The 21,076-nt window shown below is 38.5% G+C and overlaps 1 protein-coding gene across 4 annotated transcripts in view; it reads left to right on the top strand.

The window, feature by feature from the left end:
- The window catches only part of fmnl2a (formin-like 2a), a 156,269-nt gene that overhangs the window by 41,042 nt on the left and 94,151 nt on the right, over window positions 1-21,076 (top strand). For all 4 annotated transcript variants that reach the window (XM_056252243.1, XM_056252244.1, XM_056252245.1 and 1 more), the window contains exons 3-4: window positions 2,837-2,917; window positions 8,570-8,646. In XM_056252243.1, the coding sequence (XP_056108218.1) occupies window positions 2,837-2,917; window positions 8,570-8,646 (158 nt within the window). The remainder of the gene's footprint in view (window positions 1-2,836; window positions 2,918-8,569; window positions 8,647-21,076) is intronic.

Below are 21,076 nucleotides of genomic sequence, written 5' to 3'. Positions count from 1 at the left end.
TTTACCCTGAGTTCATTGTTAAAGGAATAGTTCACTTCAAAATGAAAATTATGTAATCATTTACTCACCCTCAAGTTGTTTAAAACCTGTATGAACTTCTTTCTTCTGCTGATCACAAAAGAGGATATTTAGAAGAATGTCCGTAACCAAACAGTTGATGGATCCCAATGACTTCCATAGTATTTTTTTTTCCTACTATGGAAGTCAATGGGGTCCATTAACTGTTTGGTTACGGACATTCTTCTAAATATCTTTTGTGTTCAGCTGAAATTCATAAAGGTTTTAAACCACTTGAGGGTGAGAAAATGATGATAGCATTATCATTCTTAAGTGACCTATTCCTTTAATAAACCTTTTACTGCTGCACTTGGATCCTGTTCCTACTTACCCTCCAACCACCGTGTACCAGTCTGTTGGGGGAGCATCAAAATAAAGTGTTAGCAGATATTAAGCAGACAGTCTACTTATACTCTAATGACTGATAGTTGACATGCATTTGCAAAGTTACCTATAGTTAGTAGAATACCTTAAAGGGATACTCCACCAGTTTTTCTTATTAAACTATGTTATTCCCTTAACTAAGACGAGTTGATACATACCTCTCTCGTCTCAGTGCGTGCACTATATCGCTCTGTATTGCCGCAAAACTATGTTAGCACTTAGCTTAGCCCATGCATTAAATATGGGCCAAGCAGAGAAGCGACCAAACACTTCCACGTTTTCCCTATGTAAACACAGTTACTCGAGTAGTGTAACTTGACCTGGGCTGGTGACACAAAATAAACCGTTGCGCTTTTCTAAGCGTTTAAAATTGATGACTATATTGTATGGCGGAATACCATAACAAGTGCTTTTGAGCACTTCGACTTGGCACAATAATATCTTCACTCGTGAAAAGATGACCGGCTCCCGCTTCCTCTCCCCCTCCCTCCAATAGCATCCAGCTGCTGACATTTCCGTCAATTCTACCAACGTGACTTTTACTACCTGTGCTATTAGCAAACTGCAGATCATTTGCAATGGCGGACTTTGTAGATGATTATGACTTCTTTTAGAAGACCCAGAGCCATATCTGTTTGAACCCGAGTACACGGAGGAGGAATTAGCTCTTGTGGACCGTGAGAGGCAAGAAAGATATGATCCAGAACAGACCGGAGCTGGCGAAAGACCACGGGCTTTCTGTAAGTGATCTGAATATTGTTGGTGTAGCCTCATCCTTTAGGCGTGTTCCTGTGCAGGTATAGTCCTTCTTTGTGAAATGTTCGGAGCAAACACGCCACTTCTTCAGAGTCATCAATGGTGTTTTGGGATTCTTGTTCAAAGCAGCTAACCAAGCTCTCCGCTGTATGTGGTGTGTTGGAATTCGGTGAAAAATGACAGCACTATGTACATTCTCCTTATTTTCACAACCCTTTACGATGCACGCTTTAACCATTATTGTACACAAACTAGCTTCCAACAACCTGTTACTTCGTCAACTCCGCTCGAACTACTACTACCGGCGCATGTCACGTTGGTTGTATTGACGGAAATGTCAGAGGGAGGGGGAGAGGAAGCGGGAACCGGTAAGAGGACTTTTCACGAGTGAAGATATTATTGCGCCAAGTCGAAGTGCTCAAAAGCAATTGTTATGGTATTCCGCCATACAATATAGTCATCAATTTTAAACGCTTAGAAAAGCGCAATGGTTTATTTTGTGTCACCAGCCCAGGTCAAGTTACACTACTCGAGTAACTGTGTTTACATAGGGAAAACGTGGAAGTGTTTGGTCGCTTCTCTGCTTGGCCCATATTTAATGCATGGGCTAAGCTAAGTGCTAACATAGTTTTGCGGCAATACAGAGCGATATAGTGCACGCACTGAGACGAGAGAGGTATGTATCAACTCGTCTTAGTTAAGGGAATAACATAGTTTAATAAGAAAAACTGGTGGAGTATCCCTTTAAGTGGACTATTGAAATAAAGTGTTACCATGATTAATAATAATCACATTGTTATTACTTACATTCTTTAGCACTTTCTTTGTAAATATTTTAAGAAATCAAAGTGATGAAATTCATATTCATACTCGCATATATTTAAAATGTGAGAGTTGTAATGACCTGTGGAGAAAAAATGCATCAGATTATTTCATTTTGGATTTATCTTTAACTAACATTATTGACTTTCATTAAACTTATCTTGAGTTTAACACATCTGACAAAGATTATGGCCACACGGCCAGACATGGGGACTTATGTTAATGTCACACTATTGGCCAGTTGAAAGTAGTTTAGTCCGAAAGATGACTAATCTCTCTTAGGAGAATTTAGAGGAGTGTGCTTGTGGAAAAATAATGAATATGAATAATGCAAATTTAATACTTTGTTTATTGGAAAATTAGCAGTTAGATTAAACCACTCCAGTCAGATGGATACTTTTATGATGTCTTTATGAACTTTTGAAGCTTGAAAGTTTTGATGAAATGGACTTCCAACGGAGGGACAGAAATCTCTCAGGCTTCATTAAAATATCTTAACAAAAGTCTTGGGATTTTGAAAAAAAGGGGGAGTAAATTATGACCGATTTTTCATTTTTGGGAAACCGATCCCTTTAACCAATCATCAATGTTATCAACAAAAAATTGTTCAGACAACTTTGTTAAGCTAGTTGGGTCAACATTTTGGTGATGTGAAGATTGAAAGTAATTCACATTCTGTGATTAAAAAAATACCACAAATTGGATAAACCCAATCCATATTCCTCATGATACAACTACAATACTAGCACAAAACTAACATGATTTTACATGAAAATCAGTAAAACCATGAACACATCTTTTTATCTCTCTTTTCCAGGAACGATTCCAGGTGAAGAATCCTCCTCACACATACATCCACAAGTTACAGAGTTATCTTGACCCGGCCGTGACCAGAAAGGTGAGTTCTGGTCTTATTCCCTCAGTGCGGACTGGCCTGTGTGTGTGTGTGTTAAGGCTGAGATGGATGACCTCAGACACAAAATAGCTCCTGATAACTCAGTTATCTTGGCTACAGTGCTGCCCTTATAGCTACTCTACAATAGTACGGAGAGGAAAAGGAGGCATTCTACTTCCTACTGGGGTAAAACTTACTTCTTGCTCAGGCAAACTTGATTCCTGTGATAGGGATAAAATGTTACACCTTGCTTTACAGCTGATTTCTGGTGCAGGGAAAGTGTCAAGGGGTCACATCATGAGGAATCAGAATTCAAAACATCTCCAAAACAACTGTTTATTGAAAGCAAGCTGTTCTGATGTCAGACAGATTTATGAACGCATGATGGCCCAAATTGCATGTCAACCACTTGGCCCAGTGACAGTAAAGTATAAGGAGCAAAGAGGATACGCCTAAACATCAGAGCATCTAAAGATTAGAGTAAAATGTCGTAGTCCACAACCTAGACTCACATCTGACTTGCGCCTTAAAGACTGGTCAAGATTGCAGTTTATTCTGGCCAAGAACTACCCACTTAGTCAAGAAGTTCACCAACATGTACTGTAAAGTGACCAACCACAGTTTGTTGGTTTATTTGTAGACCAAATAGAACATTTTCATTTATTCAAATAATGGTTACTTCAAATAAAGATTTGAACTTGAATCTCATATTTTGGTAAATCCGGTAATTAGTTCTTCATCAGAAATGCTTATAATATAAACCTGGTTCTTTTTATGCGCAACTTTTGACTTTCCAGTGTTCAAATATACATCAGGTGGTCAGTAAATGGACTGTTGGAGGTCTGTGGCCTTGCCGTCAGATTTTGAGACCAGCCGTATCTTGTGCATTGCTCGGCTGTGTGTAGCACCTTCTGCTCTGCATATCCTTGGAGGTCAGAGTTCCAGTACACAAGAAAAAGTGAGGGTACTTTACAGATTCAAATATAGAAGTGCTGGTGCACTTCGACCACTGCTTATAATACCTTATTCTGGTCACTAAAATGCACTTCGGTACTTATCAACAAACACAAAATCAACTTGAGTTCAGCTGATGACTTAAGAGACCTGTTTTAGTCACTTTTTTGGGGGGAAATTTTTACTAAGGACTATATTGCAATGCATAACAGGGAACACATAAGCAATTAAGGGTAAATACTTAATGATGACCTTAAGTTCAAAGTCAAGTATCTAAGTCAGGGTATCCATATTCTTGTAATTTAGGCTTGGTTGCAATGATCCTAAGAGCTGGCTGCTTCATCTTTCAAAAAAAGTTTCTTTGCGAACTCTCCATTACACTTGTTTACAAAACAATCTGCAATCAAATGCTCAGAACACGCACATAGTTCTCTGTCGCGATCCGGGACGCCATTAAAAATGAAACGTCAACTTGTTCCTGATGCCGGGGTCCTACTGTCAATGTGAATTTGTATTTACTCTTCCATTTGTCCTTTTGTTAGGAGTAGCTCAAGCGCGTGGAGTGTGTCAGAAATTGAACGGCGTCTGTATACTGTATCCAGTTTAAACAGCATCAGTAATTATAATCGGATCTATTTTCGCTTTTGATGCAATGCGATGCAAAACTATATTTTCTGCAAATTTTTTTCAAGGTAAATTCAGGTGTCTTTCCAAAAAAGGATACTTGGAGACTCCAAAAGGACACCAAATAACTAAATGATAAAAGTCTATATAATTCATAAATTCACCCATAAAAAAAACATTACAGAACAAAAGTTTTCAGAATTCAGTGTACAGTATGTGTACAGTGCAACAACAAAGAGCTTGTTTAGAACTTTTAAGAGCTTGTTTAAATTTTAGACATGTCAAGTTACTGAGCAGAACCATGTGGAGATGCCAAAAAAATATAACGGACTGACGCATACTTACTGTACGACTCCTGTACGTCACTGCAATCTTCTTTACCTCGATTACAATCCGCATCCATCTAAACTTTACTAGCGAGATTTGCTTTATCCAGCCGAGAGATGTAGTTAGCGTAGCATCTGGCCAACGGTGGGATGGTTTGACCTTCCGTTCAGTCTGTATTTCACACAGTGCTCTTCAGAAACAATCACAGAATATGACAGAGCTCGTGTTTTAAAGCTAAACAGACACTGGAATGAACAATTCACTGAAAACTGGCCGTGAGTCACTATTTTCTCTGCTATCTCTGATGTAATAAGCCTGGGTTTCTTTATATTAACACTGTTTTGGACCGATTGTTTGAATGAATTTGCTTACTCTTCATTAGATGGTAAACTTAGAGGCTTAAAATGATCTGATCGCAAACATAGAAGCGAAATCGGGTTAATAGGTTAGAATAGAAATGTCCGCCTACCAGGGTCACAGGTGCTTGTGCCATTATAGATGCTCAATGTGATAAACTCCCAACTTCTATGATCATGTAACTGCGTGTCGTAAATTACGTTAATAACGTAATTTCACGTGCTTCAGTAATTTATTTGCTTTCAATTATGTTAACACATTAAGGATTTTGAATGAATCGCATGTGTTAATGGATGGACAGCCCTAGATTAAATATTAAAGGTCAGATATTATTGTTTATGTCTTTTATGTGGTTTGGACTCTGAAGGTGTTCTTGAGCTGATCTCATGGGTGTTGCACGCCGGCAGCTGACATCATGTCCCTGAGCTCAGAGAAAGTACAGAACGAGAAGAAAAATGGGATGGGGGATCATTTAAAGATGTGGTGAAAGAGGACGAAAGACTTGAGACACACATAAAAAGAAATAGACAGTGGGAAATAGAAAGTCCCAGTGAAGGTAGATGATGAATACAATGAAAGAGAAAAAGAGAAAGAGACAGAGAGAGTTATGGCTGCACGTTCTGGCCATGGCTCTTTTCTGCAGACTTGAACAATTGTTACTTTGTGTGCGCCGAGAGCTTTACATACGGTGCATTCCACACGCGGCTCTCAGCCAATCGGATCGCAGCAGGAAGAGGGTCATTCCAGAGGGTCCTGAAGAATGTCTATGCCATTGATTCCAATCCAGGATGACCTCTCTGGAGAACTGCGTTCTTTTTCCCCTTCTCTTTCCCTCTCTTTCTCTCTCGCCACAGCTGGGAATGCTTAAAGTCGAGGTGGGAGCGTGAGCTCTGCACACACACTGAAAACACACTGCACTCCACATGTGCCAAACACACCCACGCTGGGAACAACAGAGCACACACTCCCCTCTTTTTCTCTATACTCACTATGTCTGTTGTTTTTATGTGTCTGTGTCTGTCCCTTTCTCTTTGTCACTCTCTGTCCCAATTTGCATAGTATCTATCCCTAATATTATTTATGTAAGATTAGAATTAATGTGTACCAAATCATAGTAGGCCTATAGCAAAATAGTAAGCCATTTTATAATTTTTCAAGTGGATTTTTGAAGTCAAGTTTGTGGTGGTTGACACAACTTTTTAGAAATGTATTATTGTAAGTGAAATTATAATGAACTTTAAAAGTCAATGTGAAATGGCATTTGTTGCCCGTTTTATTTCTGTAATCTGACATATTCCCAATTGAAACAGGATATTTGGTTAGATACAATTTTTTAGGATTTTATCCACAAGGGATTGATTGGATGATGAAAATGCATCTCTATGACGTTTGTTGGAGAGGACAGGTTAAAAAAAAGAGAGAATATCACTGACAACATGTCATTTCAGAGGCAATGCAAGTTAGTCTTGCGTCGCTTCAAATATGTAAATATGAACTTAATATTTTCATCAAATACACCCAAAATCAATTATTTGTGCTGTGACCTCATTCATTTTATAGCTCTACATTCGTACCGATTTTCAGCAATTGCTTCATTAGCATTTCTTTTTATTTATTTTCTTTTATTTATTTTTACTTTAAAATCAGAGATAAAATTGATTCTTAAAGAAAAAATATAACTGGGTAATTGTAACAGAGATTCACCCAACTCAAATCTTTGCATCTTAAAAAATGAAAAGATTGAAAGCACAGTAAATCACAAATTAGTTTAAGGTAATGGGTTTATTTGGTTGTTTTCTCCACTTAGTCTCATAATAGGGTTGAGTCCAAACTGTGGGCCCACTTTTGTTCTCCGTAGCCATGGTTACAGTGGCTTTGTGGCCAACCCAATCACGTGTCAGGTGAAATGCATGTGAAAATGTCATCCAATGAGAGGGACACCAGCTGAACGGGATATGCTGCCAAATCTTAACTCAAAACTGATGCTGCAGTTCTGCAACACTAATTAGACGGCAGCCATGACGATGAGTGGCAGGCCAGGCATTAATAATCAATCCGATTCACTGATGTCAGACACTGAAATGATTGCATCAAAGGGTGTTAGAGAGGGAATGACATAAAAAGAGGAAGGGATTGAGACAACAACAGATAAAAGGAGAGAGACATGTAGACTAAGACACCTAATTATTATACTATGTATTGCAAGTATGTTGTTTTGATTAAGCAAAATAATATTCCAATACTTGGACCTGTTGCGTTGCCATAACACTTTGTCTTGATACCACACACCCATTTGTTGCATAGCACTGTTTACAATTTAGCATAAAGCTAAATCCATTAATTTATATTCACTTTTTAATACTGTACATGTTTCAAGTTTGTTTTTGTAATCTTAAATGAAAATGTTATAACTTGCGTCACCTTTGAAATGAAATGTTGTCACCAATTGCCAATCTCTCTTATTTCTTTTAACCTCTCCATTCCAAAAAAATGTCATAGAGACGCATTTTCACCATCCAATCATCTTGGCAGATCTGAGCACAGTTTGAGACATTCAGTACGTTTACATAGACAACAATATTACGATATTAAGGCGATTAAGACAATACTCTGATTAAGAAACTAAACAGGGATTTAACAACTGAACAATAAATATAATTTTTTTCAGTGTAGAGGAGACCTGAGCGACTTTTTCTTCTTTTGCTATTTATTTAATCCCATTGTTGTCTAGGAGAATCAAGTGCCCAGTACACATTGTACGATTTTGGGCTGTCCCAGATGAAAGATGACCAATTGTGTCGATTTCTGTGGTCATGGCTCGTAAACGGTGGTCTTATGTCTTACAGTGAGAAAGGTTCAAAAACGGCCATTGTCACTGCGACTAAAATAGCCTGTGATAATTTTCTGAAAGTGTCATAAATTTAGCATTTCATCATCTCACAGTGTGTTTGCAGCTACGACCTTCATCTACTGGCTAGCCAATAAAAATGCAACATGAAATTGTGTATTAATCACCGCAACATGGTGCTAAATCTAAAACCACTTACCTCGAGATCCATTTGCAAATTGGCATGCCAAGTTGGCGTCTTTTCCCAATCCATGACCACGTCCATATTCTCCTCTTTTGCCTCCTTTTTTTCAGCACACATACAAACCACAATTGCCAAAGTGCGATTCATCTTGCTCTATTTGTTTTCCGATAGCACATGCTAACGTTTTATTCTTCTATACTATCGTGCACCGTAGCCTACGACATACATACATGCCGTACCCAAGTTTATTAGATCCATGTCATACAGTGTGATTTGTAATGATCTTATGGGATTGCCGAAATCACAGCGGGCATAATAGATGAAGGCTGCAATAAAGACTTTTTTGTTCTGTCTTCTGCAGAAGTTCAGGAGGAGAGTGCAGGAGTCGACGCAGGTCCTGCGGGAGCTGGAAATCTCATTACGAACCAATCACATCGGGTGAGTTTATCAGTGTGCATGTGTGTTCATTAAATACTGCTCACACTCGAGCTGTGATCACTGTTCTGAGTTACACAGACACTCTCCTGAGTCCTGAAGGGAAACTGTAGCGCTACAAAAGTCATGTAACATGAATTGAAACTGAAATAATGGTCTTTTGTCTGAAGGAGTACACACACCAGCCAAATATTCCTGACTGGACTTGTCATATTTCTGCCCAGTGAGTTTCGCAAGAATGCCAGCCGATAGGTTTTGCGAGAATCTCTACACAACCTAATCAGGACTATTCTTACTTGTGATGTTCGGTTCTTGAACGAATCGGTCTTTTGAGCCGGTTGAACCCGGTTCAAAGGAAGTAACCGGTCGAGCCGGTTCATCACTAATTCTTACAAGTACTCTGAAAATGTTCATGCTTACTGAATACTACACTGCATATACACTCACTGGCCACTTTATAAAGTACACTTGTCAAACTGCTCGTTAACATAAATATCTAATCAGCCAATCACAAGGCAGCAACTCAATGTATTTAGTCATGAGGTGTGTTCGACTGACAGTGCTGTGCAGACCAGATCAGTGTATGATCCAAACTCTGTCCTGGAGGGCCACTGTCCTTTTTACTGGCCACTGTTTAACTCCAACTTGCCTTAAAGGATTAGTTCACTTCAGAATTAAAATTTCCTGATAATTTACTCACACCCACATCATCCAAGATGCTCACGTCTTTCTTTCTTCAGTTGAAAAGAAAGTAAGGTTTTTGAGGAAAACATTCTAGGATTTTTCACCATATAGTGGACTTCAATGGGGTACAACCAGGGTACAATGGGTTGAAGGTCCAAATTGCAGTTTCAAAGGGCTCTACACGATCCCAGCCGAGGAATAATACTCTTATCTAGTGAAACGATCTGTCATTTTCTAAAAAGAATAAACATGTATATACTTTTTAACCGCAAATGCACGTCTTGCACTGGGATGCGCCATGCATTACATAATCACGGTGAAAGGTCACACGTGATGTAGGTGGATGTACCGACCTAGTGATTACAAAGCGAATGTACAAAGACTAAGTCAAACGCCATTTACAAAAAAAGTAAAACAACGATGTCTGGCGATTTTGAAGTTGAAGGAGAAAAAGAGATGGAGTTTTTTGGCCTACCCTACCTTTTTTAACCTGAATACGCGGGACCTTTCAACGGTATTATGTCATGCATGGCGCATCGCAGTGCTAGTGCAAGACGTGCATTTGTGGTTAAAAAGTATATATATATATTTATTTTTTTTAATTAGAAAATGACAGATCGTTTCACCAGATAAGACCCTTATTCCTCGGCTGGGTTCGTGTAGAGCCCTTTGAAACTGCATTGAAACTGCAGTTTGTACCTTTAATCCACTGGACCCCATTGAAGTCCACTATATGGAGAAAAATCCTGGAATGTTTTCCTCAAAAACCTTAATTTCTTTTCGACTAAAGAAAGAAAGACACGAACTTCTTGGATGACATGGGGTGAGTAAATTATCAGGAATATGTTATTCTAAAGTGAAATATAGCTGCGAGCAGCGATTACGGGCCCAAGCCGGTGGCACCGCAACCCCGGTGCCTTTAGTTACCTAAAGGCACCGGGGTGGCGGTACCACCGGCTTTGGCCCTTCATCGCTGCTCGCAGCTATATTTATTTATATATATATATATATATATATATATATATATATATATAAAGCCGGTGGCACCGCCACCCTGGTGCCTTTAGGGTTATTGTGCATGACGTGCAAAAACGTAACCCTGCTTTGACTGTCGAAAAGAAGTGTGCTGTAGAGCTTGTATCAGTGTGGGCTCTGCAAAAGTGTGCATTGAGGGCACATGTCAACCACAAAGTATGCGAGAGCAACCTTCTGAAAGGACAGGTCTACATCCAGGTCTACATTTGCCGTGTGTTTACATCATAGTAGTGAAGTTTGAAGCAATCAGGTGATTTCAAAGCTTTTTGAAAGTGACAGACTTCCTGCTGCCAGTTGGTGGCGCTATAACCGGGGTGGCGGTGCCGCCGGCTTTGGCCCTTTCACGCTGCTCGCAGCTATATTTATATATATATATACACACACACACACACATATATATATATATATATATATATACACATAAATATATATATATTGTTTTTTTAAGAGACAAGACAGAATATTACTTGCCTGATCTGATTAGAAAAATAGTGTTTGTGTGTGTGTGTGTGTGTGTGTGTGTGTGGCGTAATTGAACAATGTAGACATAAAGACATACTCCGTCCTTTTGTTCATACAGGACATTATTCAAACTGCAAAGTGTTTACTTATATTTGTGTACACTCGCAATAAAACACAACATTGTGCTTTTGTCAAACTATAAACTCTTGTCAAACTGTAAACTACAACTGTCACCCAACCAAAATCTCTTACACACACACACACACACACACACACAGTTTAAAAGCAAAAAATATCAAACAATCCTATTTAAAAACAGTCTGTGGGAGCCATCTTTTGGACATTCATCATATCGCATTGGTTTTCATTTCTTGTCATCAAACAGAGCCCTAATCTGTTTATTTTTTCAGTTACACATTCTACATTGATTAAAAAAGAAAAATCAAAGGTGTTTTTATTTTATACAGAAATAAATAATCTATCATTCAGATGAGAATAAAGTTAGTGTTAGTTCAAATTTTAAGGAAAACAAATATATGATCTGAAATATAGCACATTCATGTAAAATTCATTTAGGTTCGATTACCAAACATACAATCTTAATGTAATTTAAAGCAAACAATACATTTAAAATATATGGGTTGTATGACTATTTTTTAATATAAAAAGATATATATCCAAAAAGACAAGGTCTAAAGTTTAACAAGGGTTAAACTCTTATCACTGTAACAAACACAATCACACACACAATCACACACACACACACAAGTCAAATCACTTACATTTTAGATGCAATATTGACTTTTTTTCTGTTTCAGCAGCGAAAATAGTTAAACAAAGATCACAGCAGAACCATCGCGCATATCACAGCAACGCGTTCTCATTACTGAATGATTCAGCATTTTGAACGAATCGGTTGACTCAAAGATTCAATGACCAATCAATCCATAAACATCTATCTCATAAGTGTTTACTTATATTTGTGAACAATCGCAATAAAACACAACATTGTGCTTTTGTCAAACTGTAAACTACAACTGTCACCCAACCAAAATCTCTTTTTTATTTTATACAGAAATAAATAATCTATCATTCAGATGAGAATAAAGTTAGTGTTAGGTCAAATTTTAAGGAAAACTCTGAAATATAGCACATTCATTTAAAATTCATTCAGGTTCAATTACCAAACATACAAATCTTAATGTAATTTAAAGCAAACAATACATTTAAAATATATGGGTTGTATGCCTATTTTTTTTTATATAAAAAGATATATATCCAAAAAGTAACAGACACAATCATACACACACACACACACACACACACACACACACACACACACACACACACACACACACACACACACACACACACACACACACACACACACACACACACACACACACACACACACACAGACACACACACAAGTCAAATCACTTACATTTTATATGCAATATTGACTTTTTTCTGTTTCAGCAGTGAAACTAGTTAAACAAAGATCACAGCAGAACCATCGAGCATCTCACAGCAACGTGTTTTCTCATTACTGAATGATTCAGCATTTTGAACGAATCGGTTGACTCAAAGATTCAATGACCAATCCATAATCTGTCTCATTCATGAATGACTCAGCCGTTCGAACGAATCGTTCGAACAAATGAATCAATGACTCGCTCATTAAGACGGTCGCCTGGCGACACCTAATGACGGCTTAGTGATATGTTTAAAAGTATCATTCTTTCAAACGATTGTTAATTAACTCATATTTGAAACATAAGCTATATATATATATATACACACATATATACACACAAAAATAAAATAAAAACACATTTGAAGCGTGTTTGCTTACTAAATTGTGAGCAGAACGAAAGTTGCAGCAAATATCAGCAACAGGAGTCAAATTTCATTAATCACGAGAGTGAAGAGCTGACTGAAAAGATGATGACGGAATAGGCTATTTTATGTAAAAGCGCCTATTTAAGCGAATCTATCATTGTACTCTTTTGTTGTTGTGTTTTCCGTGAAAAATAATAGACTATTTAACTCACAATTCAAGCAATTGGCCCCCGATATTGCACTAATTTTAAAGTGACACTAAAAAGTATGCGGCTGCAGTGGCATTCATTACGGTGCGCGTCCATGGCGACGAGCGAGCAAAACAGAGCGAACGTTTTTTCATTTCTACTTCCATAGAAATTCATTCGAGCGCACTGTGAGCGCCACCACTATAAATGTCCTTACTTTACTTTCACTTTTAACTTAGCGATATAAAAGCCCCCGGTGTTACACGTCAAATAACCGGTGAGAAAAAATTCTCGGAGTCACATAGCAGCTACCTATATTTAAATACAACAGGCCTACCTGATTTTGAACACAAGAGGGCAGTATAGCCCTATGTATTATTTGATATATTTATTTTTTAACTGAATAGTGCATCCTGGCTGTTTTTAAACTTGTACATTATTCTTAAATTGAAAACAAGAATAAAATGGGTTTAGTTCTGATATTTGTATAATTTTATCTAGAAATAAATGGTGTATAATTAAATTTTTAGAAGATATGAGGCTTTTAGTGTTTATTTTTTTTTACATGACTTTAATCCCTCGCCATAGCAAAACAATTAGAGATATTCAATAGATATTCACAATTATGCTTCTTTAATGTATTTTCATCATGTTGAAAAAGTTTGGTGGGAATAAAATAAACCACTTAAGAGGAGTGGGTAAAAATGTAGAGCCTGGTTTTGCAAAACATCCACATTAAGACCAAAATAGCCCACTTCCTGTTGGGCTGGCTTAAAGTTGTTTGGCCCGATGAGATCTATATGTGTACAGAGTTTCATAATATTACATGCAAGTGTGTTTGATTTATGGACCAAATTTTCTGACCAAGTTAATTTAATTAATAAACTAATTATATAAAACTATTTTCAATGCACTACAATTCAACTGGTTATATGCCTTTACTTATTAATACAACTTATTTAAAAAATACAAGGCGTAAGACATTTTTTTTTCTTTTTTAATGCAGGCCAAACCACACAGCAGTCAAATGGTTAATCTAGCCCCCCTCCCCCTCCCCACACTCACAGACACACACACACACACATAGACGTAGGCTCAGAGAGAGAGAGACATAAAATGACAATTTTCAAACCAAAATATCTGACATCCTGTTGGTTGGAGCTATTGAGTGTAAATTAGAAAGTTGTCTGGCTGGAGGAGAACAATACACATACCGATTTTTATTACTGTAGATAAAATCAATCCCCCCACTTTTGACAAAAGGTGGCGCTACTGAGCCCCTCACCACGCCCGTTTCTGAAACTCTGCACATGTCTACTGTCTAATAAATGTGATGTGTCTGTCGGGTTTCATGCAATTTCAAGTATGTTAAGAGTCTCAAAAGCATCAACAAAGAATAATAAAGTTTGATGCGTTGCCACGGCAACAGTATCTAAGATATCAATAATCCTTTCTCAGGTCTACATCTGCCGTGTGTCTACATTATACACATAAAGTTTGAAGCAAATTGGGTAAAAATAAGAGGGTGATTTCAAAGCCTTTAGGAAGTGACACACTTCCTGCTGCCAGTTGGTGGCGCTATAACTTTGACTCACAATAGTCACATCCATGTGATCGGACTCTTACAGCGAACACACTGCTGAAGTTTCATCAAGATCAGTTAATGTATGCAGAAGTTATAACACACTTCCTGTTTCCTTTATTCGCCATAAATTCGTTTCCTCGCCACGGCCAAACCGTTCGAGATATCAAAAATCCCCTGGCAACTTTTCATCCTCAATGTCTTGACTTCATGCTGACCGAGTTTCGTGGCGATTGGTTGAATTCTCTAGGAGGAGTATATCGAATTCCAGGGGCATACGCTTCCAAACAAACCATAATAGCCGACTTCCTGTTGGGCTGGGGTAAAAAGTAAAAGTACAAAGGATATATGAATCGATGAGATCTATATGTGTACCGAGTTTCATATTATTACATTCAAGCGTGTTTGATTTATGGACCAAGTTTTCGGACCCTGTTCCAGGGGGCGCTGTCGAGCCCCCCTGCCACGCCCGGGTACCAGCTTCAGCCCGGCCCTGATGGCCGCGGGTTCTGACCCGTGTGCAAAGTTTCAAGAGTTTTTGAGCATGTTAAGGGCCCCAAAAGTGCGCTGAGAGTCTCAAAAGTATCCAAAAAGAATATTAAAGTTTGATGCGTTGTCACGGCAACAGCATCTAAGATATCAACAATCCTTTCACAGGTCTACATCTGGCGTGTGTCTACATTATACACATCAAGTTTGAAGCAAATCGGGTAAAGCCTGTTTGATTTATGGACCAAGTTTTCGGACCCCGTTCCAGGGGGCGCTGTCGAGCCCCCCTGCCACGCCCGGGTACCAGCTTCAGCCCGGCCCTGATGGCCGCGGTTTCTGACCCGTGTGCAAAGTTTCAAGAGTTTTTGAGCATGTTAAGGGCCCCAAAAGTGCGCTAAGAATCTCAAAAGTATCCAAAAAGAATATTAAAGTTTGATGCGTTGTCACGGCAACAGCATCTAAGATATCAACAATCCTTTCACAGGTCTACATCTGGCTTGTGTCTACATTATACACATCAAGTTTGAAGCAAATAGGGTAAAGCGTGTTGGATATATGGACCAAATTGTCTGACCCGTTCAAGGGGGCGCTGTCGAGCCCCCCTGCCACGCCCGGGTACCAGCTTCAGCCTGGCCCTGATGGCCGCGGGTTTTGTCACGTGTGCAAAGTTTCAAGAGTTTTCGAGCACGTTAAGAACCCCAAAAGTGCCCGAAAGCATAAAAAAGCATGACAAAGCTTAAAAAAAGGAATATTAATGTTTGATGCATTGCCATGGCAACAGTATCTAAGATATCAATAATCCTTTCACAGGTCTACATCTGGCGTGTGTCTACATTATGCACATTAAGTTTGAAGCAAATCGGGTAAAAATAAGAGGGTGATTTAAAAGCATTTTGAAAGTGACACACTTCCTGCTGCCAGTTGGTGGCGCTATAACTTTGACTCACAATAGTCACATCCATGTGATCGGGCTCTTACAACGAACACACTGCTGAAGTTTCATCAAGATTAGTTAATGTATGCAGTAGTTATAACACACTTCCTGTTTCACGTTTCTCGCCATAATTTCGTTTACTCGCCACGGCCAAACCGTTCGAGATATCAAAAATCCCCTGGCAATTTTTCATCCTCAGTGTCTTGACTTCATGCTGACCGAGTTTCGTGCCGTGTGTTTGAATTCTCTAGGAGGAGTATTTCACATTCCATTGCATGTGTTTTCCAAACAACCCTTAATAGCCGACTTCCTGTTGGGCTGGGGTAAAAAGTAAGAGCATGAAGTATATATGAACCGATGAGATCTATATGTGTACTGAGTTTCATATTATTACATGCAAGCGTGTTTGATTTATGGACCAAGTGTTCAAACCACGTTCCAGGGGGCGCTGTCGAGCCCCCCTGCCACGCCCGGGTACCAGCTTCAGCCCGGCCCTGATGGCCGCGGGTTCTGAGATGTGTGCAAAGTTTCAAGAGTTTTCGAGCACGTTAAGGCCCCCAAAAGTGCCCAAAAGGTAGTAAAATAATAATAATAATAATATAAAAATATAGCTGCGAGCAGCGATTACGGGCCCAAGCCGGTGGCACCGCAACCCCGGTGCCTTTAGTTACCTAAAGGCACCGGAGTGGCGGTGCCGCCGGCTTTGGCCCTTCATCGCTGCTCGCAGCTATATTTATATATATATATATATATATATAAACAAGCCGGTGGCACCGCCACCCCGGTGCCTTTGGGGTTACTGTGCATGACGGGCAATAACGTAACCCCGCTTTGACTTTTGAGAAGATGTGTGCTGTAGAGCTTGCATTGGTGTGGGCTCTGCATAAGTGTGCATTGAGGGCACATATCAACCACAAAGTATGCGTGAGCAACCTTCTGAAACCTAAAATGAAAAATGAGACACCCTACGGTCTCATGGACTTAATAGACACATGAAATAAGTACACAAGTTTGAAAGTTATATGAAGTGTGCCAAGACAGAATATTTGCCTGATCTGATTAGAAAAATAGTTGGTGTGTGTGTGTGTGTGTGTGAGGCGTGATTGAACAATGTAGACATAAAAACATACTCCGTCCTTTTGTTCATACAGGACATTATTCAAACTGCAAAGTGTTTACTTATATTTGTGTACAATCGCAATAAAACACAACATTGTGCTTTTGTCAAACTGTACTGCTAAACTACAACTGTCACCCAACCAAAATCTCTTACACACACACACACACACACACACACACACACACACACACACACACACACACACACACACACACACACACACACACACACACACACACACACATAGTTTAAAAGCAAAAAAATCTTTTGGACATTCATCATATTGCATTGGTTTTCATTTCTTGTCCTCGAACAGAGCCCTAATCTGTTTATTTTTTCAGTTACACATTCTACATTGATTAAAAAAGAAAAATCAAATGTGTTTTTATTTTATACATAAATAAATAATCTATCATTCAGATGAGAATAAAGTTAGTGTTAGTTCAAATTTTAAGGAAAACAAATATATGATCTGAAATATAGCACATTCATTTAAAATTCATTCAGGTTCAATTACCAAACATACAAATCTCAATGTAATTTAAAGCAAACAATACATTTAAAATATATGGGTTGTATGCTATTTTTTTAATATAAAAAGATATATATCCAAAAAGACAAGGCCTAAACTTTAACAAGGGTTAAACAATCACTGTAACAGACACAATCACACACACACACACACACACACACACACACACACACACACACACACACACGTCAAATCACTTACATTTTAGATGCAATATTGACTTTTTTTCTGTTTCAGCAGCGAAAATAGTTAAACAAAGATCACAGCAGAACCATCGAGGATCTCACAGCAACGCGTTCTCATTACTGAATGATTCAGCATTTTGAACGAATTGGTTGACTCAAAGATTCAACGACCAATCCATAATCTGTCTCATTCATGAATGACTCAGCCGTTCGAACGAATCGTTTGAACGAATGAATCAATGACTCGCTCATTAAGACGGTCGCCTGGCGACACCTAATGACGGTTTAGTGTTATGTTTAAAAGTATCATTCTTTCCAACGATTGTTAATTAACTCATATTTGAAACATAAGCTATATATATATATATATATATACACACACATGTATACACAAAAATAAAATAAAAACACATTTGAAGCGTGTTTGCTTACTAAATTGTGAGCTGAACGAAAGTTGCAGCAAAGATCAGCAACAGGAGTCAAAATTCATTAATCACGAGAGTGAAGAGCTGACTGAAAAAAATGATGACGGAATATTTTGTGTAAAAGCGCCTATTTAAGCGAATCTGTCATTTACTCATTTGTTGTTGTGTTTTACCTGAAAACCGGAAACAATCGGCCCCCGATATGGTGCTAATTTTAAAGTGACACTAAAAAGTATGCGGCTGCACTGGCATTCATAACGGTGCGCGTCCATGGCGACGAGCAAGCAGAACAGAGCGAACGTTTTTTCATTTCTACTTCCATAGAAATTCATTCGAGCGCACTGCGAGCGCCACCACTATAAATGTCCGTGCGGACGTCCTTATACTTTACTTTCACTTTTATATTAGCGATTTAAAAGGCCTCGCTGGTGTCTAACGTCGATTAACCGGTGGGAAAAGATCCTCACAGCCACATACCTAATATATTTATATTTAATTACAATAGCCATACCTGATAAAAAAGTTTTATGTACTGAGTTGATATCATTTTGGACACAAGAGGGCAGTATAGCCCTTTGTATTACTTGATGTATTTATTTTTTAACTGAATAGCACATTCTGGCTGTTTTTAAACTTGTACATTATTCTTAAATTGAAAAATTCCCATTAATATTGTAAGAAAACACTTATTTTACCTGTAGGGGTGTAACGGTACACAAAAATCACGGTTCGGTACGTACCTCGGTTTTAAAGTCACGGTTCGGTACGTTTTCAAAAAGTAAGAAATGCCAGAGAAATTTCCTATTTGTTAAAAGAAAAAATATTTTTTAAATAAGTGTGAGTTTTCCTACATCTTGAAACTTTCAGGTTTATAAATGGGTGTCATCTTTGAAGGATGATCAAATAATGTTTTGGTAATCACATTAAAAATAACATTTAAATATATGAAGAGTTCAGATGCAAAAGCCATTTGAAATTTTCTTCTAGAATTATCATTTTTATCAAGCTTGTATATTTAAGTTCAGTAATTTCACTTAAATGGCAATGAAGATTACCTATTAATTGTCATTTGAGTGAAATTACTGAACTTAAATGACAATTACATTTAAATCTTTAAATTTAAATTTTTTTTTTTAATTTAAATCTTTAAATTTAAATCTTTAATCTTTTAAATCTTACATTTAAAAGATGGGGGTTATATGCATATTTTGTAATTTAAAAAGAAATACAAAATTGTTATGCAAAAAGACAAGGACTTAGAGATTTCTTTATCCTTTAATGCAGGAAAAATCATACAGCCAGCCACACACACACACACACACACACACATAAACACAGACACCAACCCTCCCTCCACTCCCCTCCCCTCCACTCCCCTCCCCTCCCCTTCCCTCCCCACACAGACACACACACACAGAGAATGGCAGGGGGACAATAAATCCATTCAAACTACAATATCTGACTTTCTGTTGCTCAGAGCTAATGACTTTAAATTAGAAAATTGATCGGCTTGATGAGAACAATATGTGTGGCAAGTTTTGTAACTGTAGGTAAAACGAGCTAAGTTATAACACATTTTATGTGTCCTTTTTTAGTCATAAAATTAATTTCCTCGCCACGGCCAAACCGTTCGAGATATCAAAAATCCCTCCGGAATTTAGCATCATCAATGTCTTGACTTCATGCTGACCGAGTTTGCTTGAAATCCGATCAATTCCCAAGGAGAATTAAAAAGAATTTCAGGGGTATGCGTTTCCAAACAAACCATGATAGCCGGCTTCCTGTTGGGATGTCGTAAAACTTAGAGCACGAAAGTTGTTCATCCCAATGAGATCTATAAGTGTACCGAGTTTCATATTATTACATGCAAGTGTCTTTGATTTATGGACAAGTGTTCGAATCCCAGTCCAGGGGGCGCTGTCGGTCCGCCCTGCCACGCCCGGGTACCAGCTTCAGTCCGGCCCTGATGGCCGCGGGTTCTGACCCGTGTGCAAAGTTTCAAGAGTTTTAGAGGATGTTAAGGGGCCCAAAAGCCCCTGAAACCTGTATCAACAATAATTAAAAGCATTGTCACTCAAACAGACACATCCCCCTCCCCCCACAGACACAGAGGTATGCAGAGAGAGGGAGAGAGGGACAGAGATTACTCCAAAGCATCCACATTCAAACCAAAATATCTGACTTCCTGTTGTTCGGAACCAAAATCTGTAAATTAGAAAGTTGTCCGGCTTGATCTGAACAATATGCCTACCGAGTTATAAGATTGCAGGTAAAACTATGAAACTAACCATCTCACTTTTGTCAAAAGGTGGCGCTACTGAGTCCCTGCACCACGCCCGTTTCTGAAACTTTGCACATGTCTACTGGCTAATAAATGTGACGTGTCTGTCGAGTTTCATGCAATTTCAAGCATGCTAAGAGTCTCAAAAGCATCAAAAAAGAATTTTAAAGTTTGATGTGTTGCCACGGCAACAGTATCAAAGATATCAAGAATCCATTCACAGGTCTACATCTGGCGTGTGTTTACATTATACAGATGAAGTTTGAAGCAAATTGGGTTAAAATAAGAGGGTGATTTCGAAGCATTTTGAAAGTGACACACTTCCTGCTGCCAGTTGGTGGCGCTATAACTTTGACTCACAATAGTCACATCCATGTGATCGGCCTCTTACAACGAACACACTGCTGAAGTTTCATCAAGATCAGTTAATGTATGCAGAAGTTATAACACACTTCCTGTTTCACGTTTCTCGCCATAATTTCGTTTCATCGCCACGGCCAAACCGTTCGAGATATCAAAAATCCCCTCGCAATTTTTCATCCTCAATGTCTTGACTTCATGCTGACCGAGTTTCGTGGCATTTCTTTGAATTCTCTAGGAGAAGTACTTTAAATTCCATTGCATGCGTTTTACAAACAACCCTAAATAGCCGACTTCCTGTTGGGCTGGGGTAA

This window comes from Rhinichthys klamathensis, unplaced genomic scaffold (genome assembly GCF_029890125.1).
Source record: "Rhinichthys klamathensis goyatoka isolate OS25496 unplaced genomic scaffold, OSU_Roscu_1.1 h1tg000093l_1, whole genome shotgun sequence".
In the NCBI taxonomy this organism is placed as follows: domain Eukaryota; kingdom Metazoa; phylum Chordata; class Actinopteri; order Cypriniformes; family Leuciscidae; genus Rhinichthys; species Rhinichthys klamathensis.
The sequence above is the reverse complement of the archived record's forward strand: the minus strand, read 5'-3'. Positions and strand labels throughout refer to the sequence as shown.